We start from the raw sequence: 20,833 nt of genomic DNA on the forward strand, positions 1-20,833 counted from the left end.
AAGCATTGTGCCTATCTTATAATAAGCACTCAGTAAATGAGAACTATTCTAATTATAATACTAATAATTATTGCTATTGTTTATAGATAATCAGTAGAGAAGCTTAAACTAAAATTTAAGCTCCCAGTCTAGGTGCTGTGTTTCTTTCAGGACATCCAGCCAGGTCAGAATGTCTGGTACCACAAATCCAGACCTTCATTCTATGAAGCTATAAATGCATTCCCAGTTCTCTCTGTCCAGAGCTAAGTTTTCTCTGTGGTCTAAACAGCACATAGCTTTTATGGTGCTTGTGTCCATAAGCTGGCTGAGTTATTCTGCTCATGTTAAATTAAACATCACCAAGCAGGGACTTTGCCCTGAATGAGAAGCTGGGTGGGAAGACTGCCTTCAAGACGGCCTGCTGTGTGCAGCTGAGGTTTTCATTATTCTCCAAACTAGGGGGGAGGGGGGACAGTGGAAGGTGGAAGGGGTGGCAGGAGTCTGCTGGCCTTTCTCTGAAAAATAACAATTAATGTTATAATTTTCAAAATAATAATCAATTATTTAAAATAACAATGAATTTGGAAATTAATAATTAATCAACAATAATTTCCCTGGAATAATTAATAATAATAATAATAATAATAATAATAATAATAATAATAATAATAATAATAATAATAATAATAAAAATAATTAATAAAAAGCCACCAGGATCCTTCCAGCACAGAGGAGGCCCCTGCAGCTCAGAACCGCGAGGGGTTGTGGGGGGTGGGGCTTCGCCTTGTTTCTCTTTCCCGATGCGGGGGGGTGGGCGGTTGGGGGCTGCGCAGCCGCGCCCCCTGGGAGGCAGGTGAGCCAGGAGAGCGGAGGGAGGCCAGCTGAGTGCCTCTGCCAGGTCAGAGCATCGTCTCCCGCCCCCTACCTCCTGCCTCCCGCCGGCCGGCTCCTCGCAGGGGGAGCTCTGCTGCAGGGCTTGGACGTGGCTCCGGAGGCTCTGGGCTTTCTGGATTTCTGCCAGGAGCTCATCCACCTCCCGGCTGGCGCAGATCTGTGGGTGGTGGGAGCAATCGGTCAGCCAGAAGTCACCTGGCTACTGACAGTGGGCAAGGCAGGAAAGTACAAGAAGCCACGTCAGTCTCTAAGGTGGAGCGGCTGACTCTTTAAAGCAGACCATATAAAGTGGGGTTCGTGTGCCCGACAGAGACTGGAACGGTGGTGATGCGCCCCATTTGCACAATATTGGCCTGCAGGGTTTTAAACAGCTGAAGGACTCTGTAACCTTAAAAATGGGAAGAAACATTTTACATCCTCTAGGATGGCAATAATAATAATAATAATAATAATAATAATAATAGGAATAATAATACTACTACTATAACAAATGTTGGAGAGAACGTGGGGAACAGGAACTCTTGTGTGATGCTGGTGGAAATGCAAAGTGATGCAGCTGCTGTGGAGAACAGTTTGGGGGCTCCTCAAAATATTAAATATAGAATTACTACATGGGCCAGCATTTCTACTCCTAGCTATATATCTACGATAATTGAAACCAGGGACTCAGACACTTGTACACCAATATTGATGCCAGTTCACAATAGCCAAAAGGTGGAAACAACTCAAGTGTCTGTTGACTGATGAATGGAGAAACAAAATGTGTATATCTAGAAAATGGAGTATTATCCAACCATTAAAAAGAACGAAGTCCTGTTATATGATACACCATAGGTGAACCTTGAAAACACTGTGCTAACTGAAGGAAGACAGACACAAAAGGTATATGATTCCATGTAATGAAATGTCCCGATTAGGTAAATCCATAGAGACAGAAAGCAGATTGGTGGTTACCTGGGGCTGTGGGGGAGGGGGAATGTGGACTAACTGCTTTAATGGGTACAGAGTTTCCTTTTGGGGTGATGAAAATGTTTTGGAACTAAATAAAGCTGGTGGTCTCACAACACTGTGAATGTACTACATGCTACTAATTGTTCACTTTATGTTATGAGAATTTCACTTCAATTTTTTAAAATGTAAAGAAATCACACATACACAAATATCTAGACTTCTGGCTCTTGTTGAAAAATCAGAAGTCCTAGAAACAGAAAAGTCACACTCCTACATAACAACAATCTGCTGGGGCTGAGCAGAGGTGCCTCTTTACATAGACGGGGCATACGCTGTTTAGTTCACCACACTCCCCGCTACTCTCTCTTGCACCACCATCAAAGTCAGTTGTAATTTTTTGTCATCCTTGCACTGTCTCATACTAAAGACAATGAAATTTGTTTTACCCATACCTCCATCAAGAGTGGAAAAACAACAGATAAGCCAAGAGGGTCACAGGTTTTAGGAGAAAATATTTCTTAAACCAGCCAGTGTCATTCACACACAGTAACCTCCCAGCCCATAGAGTGTGTGACTCCTACAAACAGAGTCTAGGTAATGACATAACAAGAAGGGGTGTTGCCCAAGGAAAATATGGCCTGACCTTGGCTCCCTCGTGTGAAGTGCTAGACTTTGCAACACTTGAACACACTTGTGAGATGCAAATATTCATTTACTCCTGGCTACTGGTGCTTGGCAGGCAACGCACAGCCTGTTAGGTGAACAGACAACTGGATTCTCAATCTGCCAGATGGATCCACATACACATTTGCTAACTGTTAATGTTAATCGCTAGCTGTCCTCCACTGTGGATATGGAGTGGGTGATGTTATTATTACCTAGGACAAGGATACTAGTGGATGGATCGGTACAGAATTGCTCATCCAGAACTGATTGTTGCACGTCTCCTGCAGTAGCAAGGGTCCCTCTAGAAGAGAGACCTGAATCAACTGCTTCAGAATCAGAGCTTTGGTGGGAGCAGAGGTGGGTGGGGCCCATGTTGATGGCAACTGGATAGAGACAGGCTTCTTCTCCCTGCGGGGCTTTAAAAGGCTCCCACGGGCTAGGCTCACAGTGTGCAACCAACTCATCATACACACAGACAAAAGATCTCTTGTGACTCCATGTGTTTCTTGTTCTCCCCACATATTCATTTTAAGCTGATTTTCCCTATGTGAACCCATTGAGTAGGGATGGGGAAGAAGTAAGCACACACTCTGCATGGTCTGTCTGGCCCAGCCTCCCTGGGCACAACTTTGGAGGCACGGGGGACAGGAGGAGGGGGTAGCGTGTTGGCCCAAGGGCTTACCTCCATCTCTGGACCATAGCAGTGGTAGTAGCCCCCAAGAGCTTCTGCAAGGTTCTTCAGAACAGCCTGTGGGGACGGATAGGGTCAGTCCTCACTAGGGCAGGACCAATACTCTAACAAGTCTTCTCCTTGTCTGAGCCTCCCAACTGTCCAAAACCTCCCAGCTGACCCACGGGAGCACTAGGTACAGGGAGAGGTGTGTTCTGGTCCACAGCTCAGGGGCCTCTAAGGCTGGCTCAGCTCACTGTGGCCAGTCGAGGGAAGCCTTGGAGAATCTTGGGTTCTTACAGGGGGCACCTGCTCGTCGCACTTGTAGGTGATGAAATGGGTGATGAGGTCCCTTCCCATGGCGGACTGTTGGATGTAGTCGGACAGGATTTCAGAAGGCTGATCTGGGCTGGGGAGAAGATGCAAGAAGAGAAGGCGGCACTCCAGCACGAGGACTTTCCACAGCAGAATGGTAGGAACCCACCCAAGGAACAGCTGTCAAATCTAACCAACCACCTGTGTCCCAGGTCACCTGTGCAAGATGTGGGGCAGAGTGGACCACAGGCCTGGCCTTCCCTGGCTGCCCTCCCCCCACATCTGGGGACGGATGGCCTGTGAACACAGTCCTGCTCTCGAAGGCACATGAAGGCTCATGCCTGATGATCTCTTCTCTAAAAATGGTTTGTTTCTCCAGCCCCTTCTTGTGTCTGTTATGTGCTTAGGAAAGGAGACCTACCAGCTTCCCATAATGGTCACCAGAGAATTCAGCCCCTTCAGAGTGAAGACTTTCTTCAGGGCTTGTAGCAGATTGCTGCCTCCCTCGGGCTCAAGTTTCTTTACCCAGAGCTTGAGTTCCTGAAGGCTGGGGGTCGGGGTGATAATGGAGACAGAATTCTCACTAGGTGCCAGGTCCAGGACAAATAGGAGCTCCTTTAAGCCTGACAGTAGCTCTTTGTGATGGATACCTTTATTCCCATTTTATAGATGAGGAAACTGAGGCTCCGAGGTAGGACCTGCCCAAGGTGATACTGTAAGCAACTGGCAATGCTGAGATTTCAAGCCAGGTGTGATTTTTCTTTCCTTCCAGTTCCCCTGGGAGGCAGACCTCAGCCTGAAGCACGGAATTAATCCCCTAACTCTGAGAGGGCTCGAAGAGAAGGCACCGAGGCATGTTGGCTACACCCCACATGGATTGGTAGACACACCACTCACAACAGGGAAAATGACTTCACGGGGAGCTTTCTTGGTTAAATACCTCCCGTGGCACGAGAGCTCTGTCCTTTCCATTTCTCTTTCAGTCTGATTTAAAAAAAAAAAAAAACACCCTCAGCTCATTGCCAGGAAATCTATTTTTCGTTAGTGTTTAACTGTTGAATCTCCCTTTTAAACACAGAGAACAAATCCCAGGCCTGGCGCCTTCTTAAGCCAATGGTTTTCAAGCTGGAATTTGACATCATTGTTTTGCTTGCTGTCATTGTGTTACTTTTATGATGACTTTTAATTACCACAAGTGATAATGGGCGTCTCAGTTATAGTATTGGTTGTTTCCATCAAAATACCAATAGAGTTGACAGTTAAAAATAGATAATAGTACCAGTGACACAGAGTAAGTCACAATACAGCAGCAGGGATGTGACAGAAATCACGAGGGGAGCCCGGGAATGACTGCAGCTGAGGAACCCTTGGATATATGGTCTCAAGGTGACTTCCAGGTCTGACATCCCAGAGCTCCGGGGTCTAACAAGAGTGGAAATCACAGTAAAAAAAAAAAAAAAAAGCTCTCGTTCACCGAGTGACTGTCCCCCTGCAGTACTTATTTTTCGCTTCATCTTCACAACAACTCTGTGAGAAGCAGGTGTTCTCACCACATTCTGCTAATGAGAGAGTTAAAGGACCAGTCAGATGCCCCAGTCACTGTCAGAGCTGGGTGCTAGGACCCCGCTGTGGTGGGAACCTGCACTTCTCTCTGTGGAAGGGTTCCTCTTTATGGCTAGTGCTGGGCACGGGGATCTCCATCCCAGAAACCCAAGCATGTGGTTTTCCCTGGAATCTGCTCTGGGCTTGGGAATCCAGTCCTGACTCTGCCATTTCAGGCATGTTCCCTTGTCTGAGTCCCAGTTTCCTCATCTGCAAAATGGGCATAATGATCCTATTCTATGTGTCAGCAACAAATATTAAATACTTGTGAAGTACAGAGGAAAATGGGGAAACACCAGGGCCAAGGCTGGGCAGTCACTCACGTAGAGGTGCTGACGTCCATGGGGTCAGGCCAGAGGGCGCTGGTGGTGGTGCCAAAGGACAGGACGTACAGCTTCTCCTTGTGGCTCAGCTGCTCATCAATGAGGCTCTGGTGGACAGAAGGACGTCACTGGCTCCCAGAGCCAGGACCACGTGGAGCCTGGCTTCCCAGCTGAGGTGTGGCTGGTCCCTCTGGGCTGGGATGTGAATTGTGCTGAAACAGGGTCACTTGAGGCTTGGCTTAGTGGCCCCAAGTTGACACCTGCTTGCTGCCCTTGGGGTCTCACGGGGCATGGGAGGAATGCCCTAGTGGCCTGTCCAAAGCCTGTCCCTGGCTGTGTGTGGTGGGGGCGGGTCATGGGCTGTCCTGTCTGGGAGAGCTGTGCCCTCATTGGCTGCAGGCCCACATTCTCTTCTGGAGCAGCTCCTGAGGGCTGCCACCCACTTGGGTCATGGATGTGGGTGGGATGGGCATCTATCTCAGCGGGTGCTCTGGTTGGGACTTGACACTTAACTGTGGCCCCCAGGGAGGAGGACGGACGTCGGGGGCAGTGGTTTCCCTTCTGAGTTGGGGATGGAGCAATGGGTGCAGCGCCAGCCTGTCCCATGCTCTCAAGCTCGGCCTGATGAATGTTCAACAGGAAGATAACTCCTCCCTTGTTTTCCTGGCCAGCTAGAAATTCCACCTTCATGCCACCAACATGAGCCTTGCCCTGGCTAATACTGGACCAGTCCACCGTGGGGATCTTTGGAAACTGGGCTACAGGGACTTGTCATGAAGGGGAGCCTGCACTGACACCTGTCCCCTGACACCTGCTGAGACCAGGGACAGGGACCAAGTCTGGAAACTGGCCCATGTTGATCCCTCTAAAGGGTCCTTGGAACTACTGTTGCTGTGAAGGTCCCACCCAAAGCTCTCGAGGCTCCTCTGAGAAAGCAGATCCTCCTCATTACTCCCCAGAGGCTTTGTTTGATGCCAGACTTTGTACTGAGCACTTAATTTGCATGAACTCCTTTTGTCTCTGGCGGCCCTGTGCGATGGCTCCTGCTATCATCCCCATTGTACAGATGAGGTAACTGAGGCACAGAGAGATTAAGTAACAGGGTCACATAGCCCGGAAGCGGTAGAGGTGCCTGGGATTTGACCCTAGAGTTCTTAGCTTCTCAGTTACGGACATGCCAAAGAAACCAGAATCGCTTCCCTCCTCTCCTCCATTCGGAAAAGGCTGGCAAGCCCTGCTGTGCATGCTGGAGTCAGTCCAGCTGATACTGTACCCACGCCCTCCTTCCAGGGAACCCTGGCTCTCAAGACAAAGTCAAATTAGTAGCGAGTGCCGTGCTGAAACTACTGGAAGCTCACACTGCAACTGAGAATGCCTGTGAGGCTGGGTTTCGCAGAACTCAATGTATTTTTCTTAACGGTAGGTGCTAATTAAGTGTGAACTGTTCTTTGTAAAACACTCGGTTTTGCTATAAACAAAGGCAGTTAGCCAGCTCACAAAGGGGAGGGTGGGCTGGGGGTGGGGGTGGATCCAGGCACTTCTCTGTGCCAGAGAGACTTACCAGGAGGTCATTTTGGAACTCCTCTTTCTGAGGGCCACTGCTGACGGCTGACACATCAGTGAGGATGCCGACTCTGGTCCCCTTGATGAGGCCGAAAGCCTGAAACCAGAGAGGGCGTGCAGGAACCACCAGCACAGCTCTGTGCCCCTGCAGACCTTTCACTGACAGCTCTGCGAAACACACAAGTGCTCCTCGGCCTCAACATGAAGCCGCAGAAGGAAGACTCATTTTACAGAAGAAGGAGCAAAACCCAGCGTCCCGACTTTAGCTCTGGGCACTATCTGCTCCTATTTGTGGCAGCCTATTTAATATTTTCCCCCTTAATATTTACTATCCATCCTTATAAAGTAATACATGCTTATTAAAGAAAATTCAGAGACTAGAAAAGCCGCCTTTGAAAGTTACAAAGTCTGACGTCTAATTACATCAGCGTATCTTATTTCATTTCTCTATATCCTTATTTATTTTCTGCCTATTCTACCAAACGAAGGCAGATGTGTTGAGTTCTCCGGCTGCAGGGGTATGTCTGTGAGTTTCTAATTATGTTTCTAACAGCTAATGCTATCTGCATGCCTATGCTGTTTGATTCAGCACATACACTTCATCCCCTTTCTAGCTGCATTGTGAACTGGAATTTTCATTCATACGAAATTGATAGTTCTCTAGGGCAGTAGTCTCCATTTGATGCTTTTTGCCTTAAATCCTTCTTTGTTGGAAACCTAAGTTATTGCTCCTCCTCAAACCTGCTCCTTGTTCAGTCTTCCCCACCTCGGTAAATGGCATTTACCATTCACCCAGGCACTCTGGCCCCAAACCTATCCAATCCATCAACAGCAAATCCTCCTGGCTCTGCCTTCAAACCAGGCTCTGAATCCATCAGTTCTCATCTCATTTCTGACCCAGCGCTCGAGTGTAAGATACCATCATTGTCTCCCAGCCTTTGTTCTCTACGGTCAGCCGATGAAGCATCCAGAGTTACTAATTTGAAACGTAAGTCAGATCATGTCACTCCCCTGCTTAAAGCTGTCACATAAAATCTGAGCTCAGCAAGGTCTCCCTGCTCTGTGCCTGCCTGTAGCCTCCCCTCTTCCACTGCTTGCCCCGGGCTTGCTACACAGGTCTGCTTGCTGCTTCTGCAATGTGCCAAGCTTGTTCCTGTCTCAGGGCCTTTGAATTTGCTGTTTCCTCTACCTGGGACATTCTCCCCCAGATCTCTACATGGCTCACTCCCTCACTTCCTTCACCTGACGTCTCCTCCTAGGCCGTTCTATTTAATTAGCCCTCCTTCCATCTCACTCTCTGTTCCCTCACCCCACTCTTCTTCTTTATAACGCCATTCCTAACCGACCTTGTATATGATTTATTAATTTATTGTCTGTCCTCCCCCACTGGACTCTAAGCTCCTCGAAGGCGGGCCCTTTGTACCGGTCATGTCTGCACCCCCAATCCTGGAAGAGTGCCTGACATGTTGTGATAAGCCAGTCATTATTTGTTGAACTCACGACCCAAATGAAGTATGACGTTTCCCAGGACGTTGCCAATTTTCAGGGGCCAGAAGGAGTTCAAATTTGGGGCCAGTTTTATTCTTTTTAAAATTTGAGAAAGCTGACTTGAGAGCTTTTATAATTGAAAACATGCATTTCCTTAAACCTCGCTATTGAGATTCAGACATTTATCCCATAGAAATAACTGGAAAAGTACGTAGGGGGAGTTGGAGCTCGGTGATGCCAGATAGCCCCAATGGTTCAAGAGAAGACTGAAAGCAGACATAATAGTGAAATATTAGGATTTTTTAATCTTGGTAACTAATTTCAAAAAATATTATACTACAGGGGCCAAGAGAAACATGCTTGTAGGGCCAGATTTGCCTGTGTTCCATCAGTTTGTAACCCTTGCTTTCATCCTCTGCAGATATGGAAACAGACATCCAGAGAAGTAGGCCCTTGGCCATGGCCTTGCTGACAGCAAGTTGGGAACTGGGCCCAGCGGTGGACTATGAATCACCCCAGTGCCTCAGCACCCAGAGGACTCATGAGTTGATTTACAGCGATAGCTTCCCTGGAGTCCAGTCTGGGCTTGTTTCATGGCTCCTCTAACTCCATCAGAAATGGGGGGGGGGGTTTACAGCTCAGTGGTACAGTGCATGCTTAGCATGCATGAGGTCCTGGGTTCAATTCCCAGTACCTCCACTAGAAAACAAGAAAGCCGTAGAGGGGGAGAAGAGCTCAACCAGCATCCCTGTCCCCTTTGTCAAAAGTGCCAGGACAGGTGTGATGGGGGCTGGCGGGTGAGAGCAACATTCCCTGAGCAGGTGTTTGTGGAGTACGTGAGGATTTCATCCCTCTGCAGTGTCTCTGCCTGTGTCACCATGTGCAAACAGAGGGGGCGTGCCACAGCTGGAGACCAGCCTAGGCAGGTGAATCTGAGATGTAGACTGCACTGTGGACTCAGCCCAGACAGCCAGCCTTAGCTCTGCATTGTCACTCACTGGTCTTGTGCAGAGGTGGGGGTTGGGAGCCGGGGGTGGGGAGCATGAATTTCAGCACATCTGTCTGTCCCAGGCTTTAAAACAAAAACTGAGGATTGCCTAAGGTGCAAGCAAATGGCAGGCCAGAAAAGCACCAATTTGGGAGAAGAGAGGCTAAAACAAATAAGAAAGCAACAGAAAGGTTCATTTGCCCATGATCTGCCCTTTGGGTCTGAGGAAAACATTTAATCAAACTTTCAAGAAAAGTTATGTGCAGATGATCAACCTTAGTCATAAATTTCATTAAGGATCTGAAGTGAAATGGTCTAGGGGACCTTTGCTGTTCTCACCCAGGATCCGTTTCCTCTCCTGGTCACAGCACTCTGGCTTATCTGTCTCCCTTTCACAGTCCCTGAGGTTTGGGGGCTGCTCACCCAGCCTCCCCGACCCTGTCTTTCCCCAGGAGTGAGCACTAGTTCCAGGACTCATGGGTTAGTATATCTCATCCCCTTGGCTATGGTGACTGGTCTAAATTGGCCCAACAAGAGTCAACCCTAGGACTTGGTGGGGTGTACTGGGAAAGGAAGGTGAGGTCCTCCTTGACATGTCACTTTAGCTGGTGACATGTAAGTTTAGAGCTGCTGGTGACCAATTTCCCAAGATCAGGGAGAACCTTCCCAAAGATAAAACCAACCCAGAGGAAAGCAGAGCCTGGACACAAAGAATGACATCATTTGAGCCACTGGGTACAGCTGTGTTTGGGTTTTTCATTTATGTTGATCTAGAAATTCCTTTTTTTTAGTTTAGCTAATGTAAATTGGAGGTCTATCATTTGCAACTAAAAGGGTTCTAACCAGTACAGAGGGAATGGTTGAGCAGGGGCAAAGAATGAAATCGATGTCTATTACCTTCTTGCTGTTTTCTGTGAGCCACTGAATCCTCTGTTGATAGACTTCAATAGCTCTGTCAAAACACCAGAAAGACTTGTCACCCAAGGTCAGCTTTGTTACTGAGCAACAGCTACTTAGACATACGTGGAAGGAAAGTTCACATGGGATCTCCCCCCCGCCACCTTTTAATGTGCCTAAGGCATTGGGAGAATATAAGGCAAAATCTAGCGAAGAGAAAGCTGAAGGTATTTGTCTGCCAGGGGTAAAGGCTGGAGGGGATGGCGAAAGGGGTCGAGTGCGTGGATGGTGCACTTGGTGATGTGGTATGCGTTATAAATGGCTGTGGTTTGGAGGAACTGAGGGCGGGCTTTGAGGGAGGATCAGTCTGTGAGGATGGGGAGTCTCATGAGGAAGGCGGAAGAACACCCTTGCTCTTCTCGAATCTGTGTCTTCTCAGACGAGACTTCCTAGGCACCTGGACATGGCCATTAGTGCACAAGTGACAGTTCTGCAGCAGTTCATCAATGGAGTGATGAACAAAACTGCTTTTGAAAAGTAAGTGGCCAGGGGAAGTACTTGAGCTTCCCTTATTGAAAACTCTTCTTGCAAACCATTCCAAGGGGCTGTTTGGAGACCAGCCTGTACCAAATGCTTATGGTAAGGACCCAGTCACATGGATTTAACTGAATTGCCCTCATGGAGGGCAGGTGGGATTTGGAAGCCAGAAAAGGGCAAGGAAGGGCTTTGGATATGATGGGCAGTGGGCAGAGGGATCAGGCACGCAGGAGTGTGGATGCAGGTAAGGGCGTGAGCTCCAGGATGGAACATGCTTGTCTTTGACATCTGGCTCTGCCCTTTAAGGGCTGTAAGACCTTGGACAGGTGTGGTAAACCCTGTCAGCCCCAGTCACATCCTCTCCAACAAGGAGATAATAGGACTCTATCCAAGTCAATTTGCCAAAAGTTGGTTTACTGAAAGCTAATTCTCTGAAAATCAATTTGCTAAAAGACCGATTAACTGAATAGATCTGAGCATTCCTTAAAACGCTGGATTCACAATGAAAACCAATCAACCAAAATGTTGCAGGCTTCTTTAAAAATCTGTTTAAACTTCCAACCCAATAAAGTTTGCTATAAAAATTACAATGAAAATGTTTTGATAAATTTGGCAAATTCGTCATTTAGCAATTGACTTCTGGTTAACTGGCCTGAGAGTGACAGTATATTTTGAATTGTTGTGAGGATTAAATAAAATAATGTGTGCAGCCCTTAGCAGAATTTCTGACACATGCATAAGTGTTGGCTATTAATTATGATTATAACCTTTTAAGAAACCTCAGACAAGCAGTAATCATGGCCAATTGATTGCTACACTGGGGGCAGTACTGTCAAATTCCAGGGTGGAAGCTGGGGGAGCCTGAATATTTTTGATATACATCTGCAGAAGTATGAACCCAACCGATCTGTCATCGCAAGTGATCACTCTTAACCATTACACATCAAATGTGGCCGCGAGGTTTTATGGGTTCATCCAAAGGAACCATGGATTTTAAAAGGCTGAGAAAACCTGATATGGTCTGACTTCTTTGTTTGAGGAAAGAGGGGACTGGGGCTAGAGGTGGGAAGAGGCCGGCCCAAAGTCCCGCTGAAACTGTCGTTTGAACAAAGCCACTTTCAGGCTGCTGACATGAGGTAATTACTGAGGTCTGGGTTGCTGGGGGGATGCTGAGGAATATACTCACTCAGAAAGCTTGGATTCGAACCGGTGGATGGTCGAGGTGGAGAAGTGCATTTTCCTCATGACCTTGCTGCCCTCCTCCCTGAAGAAGCAACGTCCTATGAAAGGGTCTCTTGGGCTCAGGGGGGACTGGGTGTGTCTTGCAGGCTTGGGGGAGAGGGGAGTGGCTTCGGACTTACAGCACAGCTGTCCCCTGGCTCATCAGATCAGCCAAGGTGAGTTTCTCAGACTTTAAACTGTGTGTTGAAAGCCAATCTTCCGAGTCTTCGCAGGCTGAAGGCTGGGTCTCATCTCCCTGCAGCCTCTGCGAGACCAAAGTGAGAGTCAAACAGAAAACAGTGGAAAGAGAGGGCAAGGTGGAGGGTGCTTTTGGTTCCCTCCTCATGGATCCCCAAGGGTTGTCAGCCCTGATGGGTCCTACCTGAGAGCAGTCTGTTCAAGAACTCACCTTGCTGGGGGAACAGACCAATGCGGGTGCCTGTGCTCTGGGCCAGCTGCCCCTGAAATACTGGTTCCCATCCCTCACCTCGCCCTCAGCGTGTGTCTAGATGATTCAAGGATCACTCTTCACATCCTGCCTTGTGAGAGACTGAATATACAAACACACAATGGCTAGATCCTATGTGACAGTAAAACTGACACACACCTTCTGTAGTGACCAGTCCACGAAGCCAAACCATAACCACTGCAACAACTGGACCAGAAGGGTCAAGAATCTGGCCAGTGACTGCCAGCTTTCCTACTTTTCATCCCCCTTTCAGCTCAGGACCCACCAGAGAAAGCCACATGTGCCCCCAAACCAGTCACATGAGATGCCTGGCTTCCAGTTAGCCCGCCTCCAGCTTCTGGAGGCCAACAACCTCATTCAGGGCACACCCAGAGCCTTCTTGTTTTTCACTATAAAGCCTTCCTGCTCCCCTGCCTGCCTTTGACTCTCTGCCAAACCCAGGTGATGGTGGCTGACCTCTTGCCATAGCAAGCACATTATAAATGCCTCTGTTCTCATTTGTGTCATTTTTTTTTTTTTTGGTTTATTTCCAAGTCTGCACTCTCTGTATCCATTCAGGTGCGCGAGTTCTGCCTCCCTATCAGTCAAACATTTGTTGGCAGATGGAAGAAGGAATGGGTTTTCCTGCCCATTCCAGAAACAGGAGCAGCGGGTAAACATTTCAGCAAAAGCATTTCCTAGCCACCACAGGAGTCTGGCCATGAAATGGACAAGCCCCCTTGCTTTTGCCTAGTGATGCGAGTGTCACTTACATAGTGCTAAGCTCAGGATGTGGGTGGTGGCCCTGGTGGCGGAGCAGTGTCGTTCATGGCAAGCATTCACCATTGGTGATACATTCCAGGAGCCAGAAGGTGGAGGGAGCTGACCTGAGGTGCTGAGCTCACTTCACCTTGTTCTGAGCTCTGCTGTGAACTAGCACAGGACCTGCCAGGGCTACAGTATGAACAAGATAGAAATGTTCTGGCCTTCTTGGAGCTTACACTCTAGTGTGGGTAGACGGTCAGTAAAGAAAACAGAAAAATCAATGTACATGATTTCAGAAAGGAACAATTCTATTAAGAAAGTGGAGGGGGGAAGGTATAGCTCAGTGGTAGAGTGCATGCCTAGTATACATGAGGTCCTGGGTTCAATCCCCAGTGCCTCCACCAAAAAAAAGAAGAAGAAAGTGGAGCAGAGGAATGTGATAGAAAGTGATGAGAGTGGAGATGGGCAGGTCACTTTAGCTGAGGTGGGGGTCAGAGAAGGCCCCTCTGAGCCGAGATCTGAAGGTGTAGAAGGAGCCAGCCCCGGGCATAGCTGGGAACACACAGTCCAGGCAGAGGAGTGCACAGGGGCAGGGGCAGAGTGTTGGAAGAAGAGAGAGGGGGCCACTGTGGTGGGAGCATAGGGAATACAGGGTAGGTATGACGTGAGAGGAGACTGGAAAGGTGTGCAAGGCCCAGGTCAGGCAGGGGTTCTGCAGGAGCTTCCAGCACAGCCATCACTGTTCATGTGATGTTGGTGGGTCTTAACTGTTGCCGGAGTTGGCCGTGACTGGCTGAGGGTGTGGAACGGCATTGTAAGGAGGCCAGCTCAGTCCCACAGTGAGAAAATTAAGTAATTCGAAATATAGAGAATTAAGCAATTTGTCCAAAGTCACATAGCTATTAAGTGGCAGAGTTGGGATGGTCACGCTCATAACCACATCATACTCAAAATCACAATACTATATTGCCTTTAAATTACCCACAGTGAGAGAAACTGCCCTGCAGCATCTGACAACTGGAATGTGCACATCTAGAGCCATGGCTTTGCTTGTCCCCAGTGCACCTGCTGGAACCTCGAGTGGGTATTGCTTGGGCTTGTGTTTGTCAGGCTATCACTGGACAGGGTGAGGTGGTGGTCAAGGGGTTGAAACCATCTGCTGTAGATGACTGAGCTGCACTAGACAGGATTAGATCGGATAGAGGACATGGGAGGAGGAAAGGACAGAGGAAGAATGGGCGGGAAGGAGGGAGTGCAGTCCTGGCTCTCCACTTACTAGCTTCCTGATGTGTGACAAGTCATGAGTCCCTTTCTTCACCTGTAAAATGGGTGTAAGGTAGAGAACCCAGCCTTGAGTGTTGCTGCATAACAGTTCTTGACAATGACCCTTAGTTCCCCCTCAGGCTTGGTCATGAAGAGAAGGTAACAAGCAAACAAGGACAATGATAATAAAACACTGCCATCATAGTCCAGCCAGATAGTACTGGATGCTTTACGCTCTGTGCCTGAGGTCTGCTCACCCTCTGTTTCAAAAGGAAATTAGCAAGCGTTAAAGAAGCGTGAGAACCACTAATAATTAGAGCAAACACCTAAATAGCACTTATTCTGTGTCAAGCACTTTCCATATATTAACTCATTTAAGTCTGCAGATTAATCTCATTTAACTGACAAGGAAACCGAAGTATAGAGGATTAAGTAATTTGTCCAAAGTCACACAGCTAGTAAGTGGTAGAGCTGGGATGGTCATGCTCATAACCACAATACTATATTGCCTTTAAATTACCACCAAACTCTGACTATCTTTGTGAAGGGCACGGTTCTACGCTGATTAAAGTCCAGCCCTCCAACAGCACCCCGGATAATCGTAGCCCCGTCCCACACTTAGGGAAACCCTGCGCTGCATCCTGTGGACACTAGATGTCACTCTTCTCATCTCTCAGGTCTCCCTGGTTGACAACGCCGAGCTTGGCAGACTTCTAATTCACCTTTCTTCCATTTTACTTGCCTTTGAAATGATCCGTCATGTTTTCGGATGTGGATTTTGTATTACTGATAATCTGAAGACCTATCTCAAACACATGATAGATTTTTGACTGCAGAACATACTGATTAGATACTGAAGTGCGTGCTTTACGTACAGAATAGTAAGATCTTTGTGTTGGGGGGATCCTTTCCCTCTTTCCCGCTATTGGTTTGTGAGTAGAGGCGGCCCTGGTTGTGGCTGATAAACGTAAGAGTGGTCCTTGTACACCTGGGAAGTCATGTATTCGATATGAACATCGGTGAAATAAAGACTCATAGCATCAACATCTAAAGTCATTGAAAGAATCCTTCAGAATCTCAAGGCTCTATTGACATTTCCTCATTTCCTTTTAATTAAACTTGCCTTCCCATAAGTGCTAATACTTGAGGAAAACAAAACGTGACTATTTTCCTGATTGTTTAATTGGCAGCATTAAAACTGTATTGTTTTTGACTGATTATTATTTCAAAGGTATCATCTTTAAACTCTGGTGTAGAATAGGCAGGTGGCTATGGGCCAGGCTTGCACCTGACAACCTCTGATGACAATGGTTTCTACGGCAGAGTGAATTCTGAGTTCTAGACATTCCACGCAGCATCACAGGGAGACAGCTCACTGACACATGGAGGGTCAGCCTAAAACCACAGTTCTATTCTGGTTATTCTAGAGGTGAATTCCCCTGCCATAACTCTTGCTTCAGCAGCACTTCCTAAAGCTGACTTTTGGATCTAGATTTTAGGGAACCCTACAAGAAAAACAAATCTCAGGAAGGGGAATTTTGGAATTAAATTCCTTAGTTGTCATGCTTTGATAACATGGACAGAGTCTTCAATGTTTATTGATGTTTAATGATATGGCCGAGAAGGTTATACAAGGTCTTAAACAGCACAGAAATTCTTCAGTCATTTCTAAAGGCAGGGGATTAGAGATGAATGCTTAACTAATCTTTTTCAGTCCTGAGATCCTATGTGAAGAAAGAAATACCCAGAGTTTAACACACATTGTGCTTTTCCTGACCATGATTTATAAGCACTGAGACTCAGTCAAAGTAGTATGGGTTTTTACCAGTAAGTCCTGTGTCTGGTTAACGTGTGTAACTAGTAGTCCATCGTCTAGATTTTGGCCAAGTGCATTGATATTCTTCTGGTTCAGTTGCTTCTTCGGATCTCCGTCGTTGTACCTCCTCATGCTACAAAACACAACGAGATTGGATCAATGTCCCAGCACCAGACATTGACTCCACACTGTCAGGGCCTCCAGAAAGGTTTTTATTTCTGTGCAGTAACTGGGAAGGTTTCCTGTAGACCCTGATAAAATGTGGACTCCGGTTTCATAAGACATTTTATTCTATTGTTCTGGTGGTTAGAAAACTGAAGCGCTCAGGTATCAGATGAGGCCATGACCATTTTCCCCAGCCTCACTTCAAGGCAGGTGTCTCCCACCTCTCAGCTCCCATGAACAAAATGTTGTTGTTTTCCTTTGAAAAACCAGAGAAGATGCTTACCAGCGATTTTCCAGAAATGTTTTATCTTGGCCATGGAAGGCATGACTAGTTTGTGTAGCCATTAGAAAAATGCCCAATGCTTGTTTTCCTAGGGAGGCAAGAAATAAAAGAAAAGCAAAGGATGAGGTCAGCATATAGATAACAGCCTTGGAGGGTATCTCTGTTCAGCTCAACTTTTCTTTAATTAATTCATTCAGTAGATACTTATTGGACACCTGCTGGGTATCAGGCTTTGTGTTCAATGCTGAGGATACAGTGGTGAACAAGATAACAAAGGTTTCTCAGCTTCAGCACTTGTGACATTTTGGACAGGATAACTCTTTGTTGTGAGGCTGTCCTATGCACTGAAGGATTCTCAGCAGCACCCTTGGCCTCTGCCTATCAGATGCCAGTAGCATCCCTGCCCCCTCCCCCAAGTTGTAATGGCCAAAGATGTCTCTAGACATCACACAATCATCCCTGGTTGAGAACCACTGAGCTAGACATTGTCCTTGTCCCCGCAGAGCTTACATTCTAGAGAGGGAGACTGATATTAAAAAATTAAACCCAGTAATTATAATTGGTGGGAAGTGCGGTGGAGGAAGTAAACTGGATGATATGATAGAGAGTAATCAGGAAAGGCATCTACTTCGCATAGGTAAGGTGGTCAGTGAGGGTGTCTTCAGAGCTTAGACCTTCTTGAAGGATGAAAAGGAGGCGGCCGTGTTCAGAGTATGGTGAAGGCTGGACTGGGCAGAGAGGACAGCAAGTGACCATAAGGATTTAGAGAAGGGGAAGGGGGGTAGGAAAAATACTGAGAAGAGGCTGAGTTCTTTCCTTTGAGAGCTGCACCTGCACTCAAGGGGGTGTGTCCCTGAAGCCTACGCCTCGCAGCATGTGGAACCAGTGGCAGACTGTACAAGACGGACCAATCAGTCCTCTCTGGGAATTCGGAATAAAGCACCATGGGGCCACCACGTACATTCAGCAGCAGGGAAAGGCTATCTTCAGAGGAAAGTGGAGTGAGAGGTTGTTCTCTCCAGCTTCATCCTCCCTCTGCCTGCTCCTTCTCGGTGTCTTTTGCAGGCTCCTCCTCCTCTACCTGAGCGTTTTAAGTGGGTGTTCCTCAAGGCGGAACCATGCACACTCCTTCTCTTACTCTCTCCTCTGTTCCTGGGCGAGCTTACCCTTGTCCTTGGCTTCAGCTGTCACCCGTACATCAGTGACTCCCAACTGTATGTCAAGAGCCCAGACCTCTCACTCTGACTCCAGCCCTGTGTGTTCATGGACACTGGGTGTTTCCACCTCAGTCTCAACATGTGCAAGACTGAATTCATTTTCCCCACAACCCATCCTCTTCTCCTTGTCCCCGGGCTTATAGTAAAGAGCCACCATCCATCTCCTTTATGAGGCAGAAACCTGGGAATTATTGACACCTCGTTCCCCATTTCCAATCCGTCACCGAATCTTGTTAATCTTACGTCTCTCAAATCTCTCCACTTATCTCTGTTTCCACTGACATTTCTCATGTCTAGGCCACTGTCATCTCTGCCCTAGATGACTGGGATAGACCCTAACTGGCCTCCTGACACCCCCTCAGATTTGAAAACACAAATCCTACCTTTTTTGCTTAAGCTACCTCCTTTAGGTTTCTGTTACTCGCAATAAAAAATAAAATTGGCTAAAACACGGCAAGTGAGAAACTCCAGATGGATTTGCAGCTTGAACATTAGAATGTGTGTTCTTATGAAACCATTAAATTAAATAGCCTTTCTCTTTGGGGTCTTTAATCTTTTATTTAGAGGTGCATTCTTTTCTGGGAAGCACCAAGGTAATGTGGTAATGTCTCAAAAAAACAACTGGCTTAACTTCGATATGCTTTGCTGGGAGACTCTCGTGGCAGAGACCGTTGAAATAAAATATCTCATGGGCACTGGATGCCCTACAATGTCTCAGTCCCCTCTTTTCAGTGAGTGATTAACAACTTAAGAATTCAGAGGCTCACACGATTGGATTCTGGGTGAGTTGCTTGGGCCGAAGCAGGAGTGTTTGGGCTGCGTGAAACTAACAAAGCAATGCGTGTTCTAGAGAGAGCACGGGCTCTTTGGTTTCTTCACCTGCGGAATGGCATGGGGATAATAACTGCCCTGCCTCCTTCAATTCCACCATCAACAGGATCAAATGAAATCGAGCATGTGGAATGCAAAGTGCTAGGGGAAGGCAGAATACCATTTGAAAAAGCTGCCTCATCTTTAAGCCCTTCAGCACCTGACACTTCAGCAACCATTCATTCCACGCACACTTTAAAGAGTGCCTGCTGGGCGACAGAGAGAGCTGGCGCTGGGGACGCAGAGCTAGCCAGCACACGGCCCTTACCCTCAGGCCTCTGCTCAAATGAAGCCTTATTGGACAGGTCTTCTTTGAGTACCTCATCTCGGGTAGTACCCTGGTTTTTCTCTGTAGCACGTTCCATCTTCTGATGCTCTGTGTATTTACTTATTTATTATTTGTCTCTCCTGCTTCTTCCCCCAACCCATCAATCCGCTAGAAGTAAGATCCATGAGGTCAGGGACTTAGGTTCACTGCTAGAACATTTTGTGTAATCAGTGCCTAGAACACAGTAGCTGCTCAAAAAACATTTGTTGAATAAATGCACTCAGGGCAGGTCCAGAGTTTAGACAATGGTGGGCTATGTTACCTTGGGAGACTGGTCACAGGAGGGGGAGAGAACATGCAAACTGGTCCTTAGGAGACGGCATCTTGTCAAAGGGAGAGAGGTAGCCCTGATTAGTGGATAAAAGAAAACATTCAGCTAATTTCCTGGCTTGGTAACAACTGGATCTAGGGTTCTACTAAATATCTAGGATGCATCCACCCCCAGGGTTTGTATTTTTAACCTCTAGCCTTGCCCCATTTCACAATCTGTTGCTAGAATGATTTTCCTGATATGCAGAGTTGTTCATATTGCGACCTGTTTAGAACGCTGCCATGGCCTCTCAGTGCCATGGACAAGCAAGCCACACTTCATAAGGCTTTTCATTCCTTCCGGGTCTGTTCCTAGCTCACCTCGCACCTCATCCTGCGTCCTTCTCCTGGTAACCCTACACATAACTTGCTATTTCATACCTGTCTTTGCTCAGGTTGGATCTTCTTCTACAAATGCCCTTTGCCCTGTCTGTTTGACAAGAAAACCCAGGAAGTCTTTCCTGAATCCCATTTGCTGTCCCTCAACCTCCATGGAGGAAATCATTTCCTCCCATTGCTGCCCCCTGGCTGTTTCATATCAAGCTGTCATGGTCCTTCTCCAGAGAAGCCCCATTTCTTCCTTGTCTACTGTTGTACCCCCAGCACCTAGCACAATGCCTGGTATGTAGAGAGCAGATGCTTAAGACCCCAGCTCCCTAAATCTTTCTCCCTCAGTCCACAGCTTAGTGCCTGGGACTCCCCCACCTTCTCCCTTACCACCCTGTCGACCCTTGTGACATTCAGCCTCACCTTCATTTCTCCATGTATTTCTCCATCTTTGGAAGAAGGGCCCCTGGTCATCCCAGGACCCTGCTTTTTCCTGGTTCCCACTTCTAGTTCCTGCAAGCTCCTCTAGGCAACTCAACAGTGACGCTTGCCCTGTTGGGAAGTGTTAGCTGGTCTCCAAGGTAACAGACTGCACCACTGCAGCTTGAGGCAGGGACGGGGAAAAACCTTCCTCGCCCTCGGGGAAGAGATTACCACTTCGTTGTTGATCATAACCTCTCCCTGGGAATTCTGCTTTTCTTCACTCCCATAAAAGCCTGGGAGCGGGATTTGGATCTCTTTTCTATTATTAGAACATCAGGGTCAGCAGAAAACTATGGTTTAGACCAGTAGAGCCCTGGTACCTGCTGCCTTCCTGTGGTAGGACCTCAAGAAAGACAGGAGAGAACCTGCAACATGTGTGAAAGGTGGTAACCTTCTCTTCCTCCTCAGATTCCCTGGGGTCCCCCAAACACACTCCCTGAGAGAGGTCCGGCAGTCCCTCCCTGC

At 47.5% G+C, this 20,833-nt stretch overlaps 1 protein-coding gene and 1 non-coding gene across 7 annotated transcripts in view; one reads left to right on the forward strand and one right to left on the reverse strand.

Annotated features, from left to right (window-relative positions):
- The window catches only part of VWA3A (von Willebrand factor A domain containing 3A), a 45,172-nt gene extending 24,729 nt beyond the window's left edge, over nt 1-20,443 (reverse strand). For 5 of the 6 annotated variants that reach the window (XR_012500336.1, XR_012500337.1, XM_074346231.1 and 2 more), the window contains exons 1-13: nt 20,309-20,443; nt 19,512-19,596; nt 16,835-16,922; nt 16,396-16,519; nt 12,235-12,359; nt 12,060-12,137; nt 10,337-10,391; nt 6,962-7,060; nt 5,401-5,507; nt 3,897-4,022; nt 3,461-3,569; nt 3,173-3,238; nt 905-1,030 (exon numbers count right to left, since the gene is read on the reverse strand). Coding sequence is in view for 3 of the 6 variants with exons in the window: in XM_074346231.1 (XP_074202332.1) it covers nt 905-1,030; nt 3,173-3,238; nt 3,461-3,569; nt 3,897-4,022; nt 5,401-5,507; nt 6,962-7,060; nt 10,337-10,391; nt 12,060-12,137; nt 12,235-12,359; nt 16,396-16,519; nt 16,835-16,896 (1,077 nt within the window). In the remaining 3 variants the exon portion in view is untranslated. Of the gene's footprint in view, nt 1-904; nt 1,031-3,172; nt 3,239-3,460; nt 3,570-3,896; nt 4,023-4,415; nt 4,460-5,400; nt 5,508-6,961; nt 7,061-10,336; nt 10,392-12,059; nt 12,138-12,234; nt 12,360-16,395; nt 16,520-16,834; nt 16,923-19,511; nt 19,597-20,308 lie in introns of those variants that run through there. The other variant, XR_012500338.1, reaches the window with a different exon arrangement.
- Nucleotides 13,636-13,708, forward strand: TRNAP-AGG (transfer RNA proline (anticodon AGG)). Its single transcript has one exon. It is a non-coding gene; the product is annotated as a tRNA-Thr (tRNA).
- Nucleotides 20,444-20,833: the final 390 nt, after the last annotated feature.

Source organism: Camelus bactrianus, chromosome 18, assembly GCF_048773025.1.
Source record: "Camelus bactrianus isolate YW-2024 breed Bactrian camel chromosome 18, ASM4877302v1, whole genome shotgun sequence".
Classification (NCBI taxonomy): Eukaryota; Metazoa; Chordata; class Mammalia; order Artiodactyla; family Camelidae; genus Camelus; species Camelus bactrianus.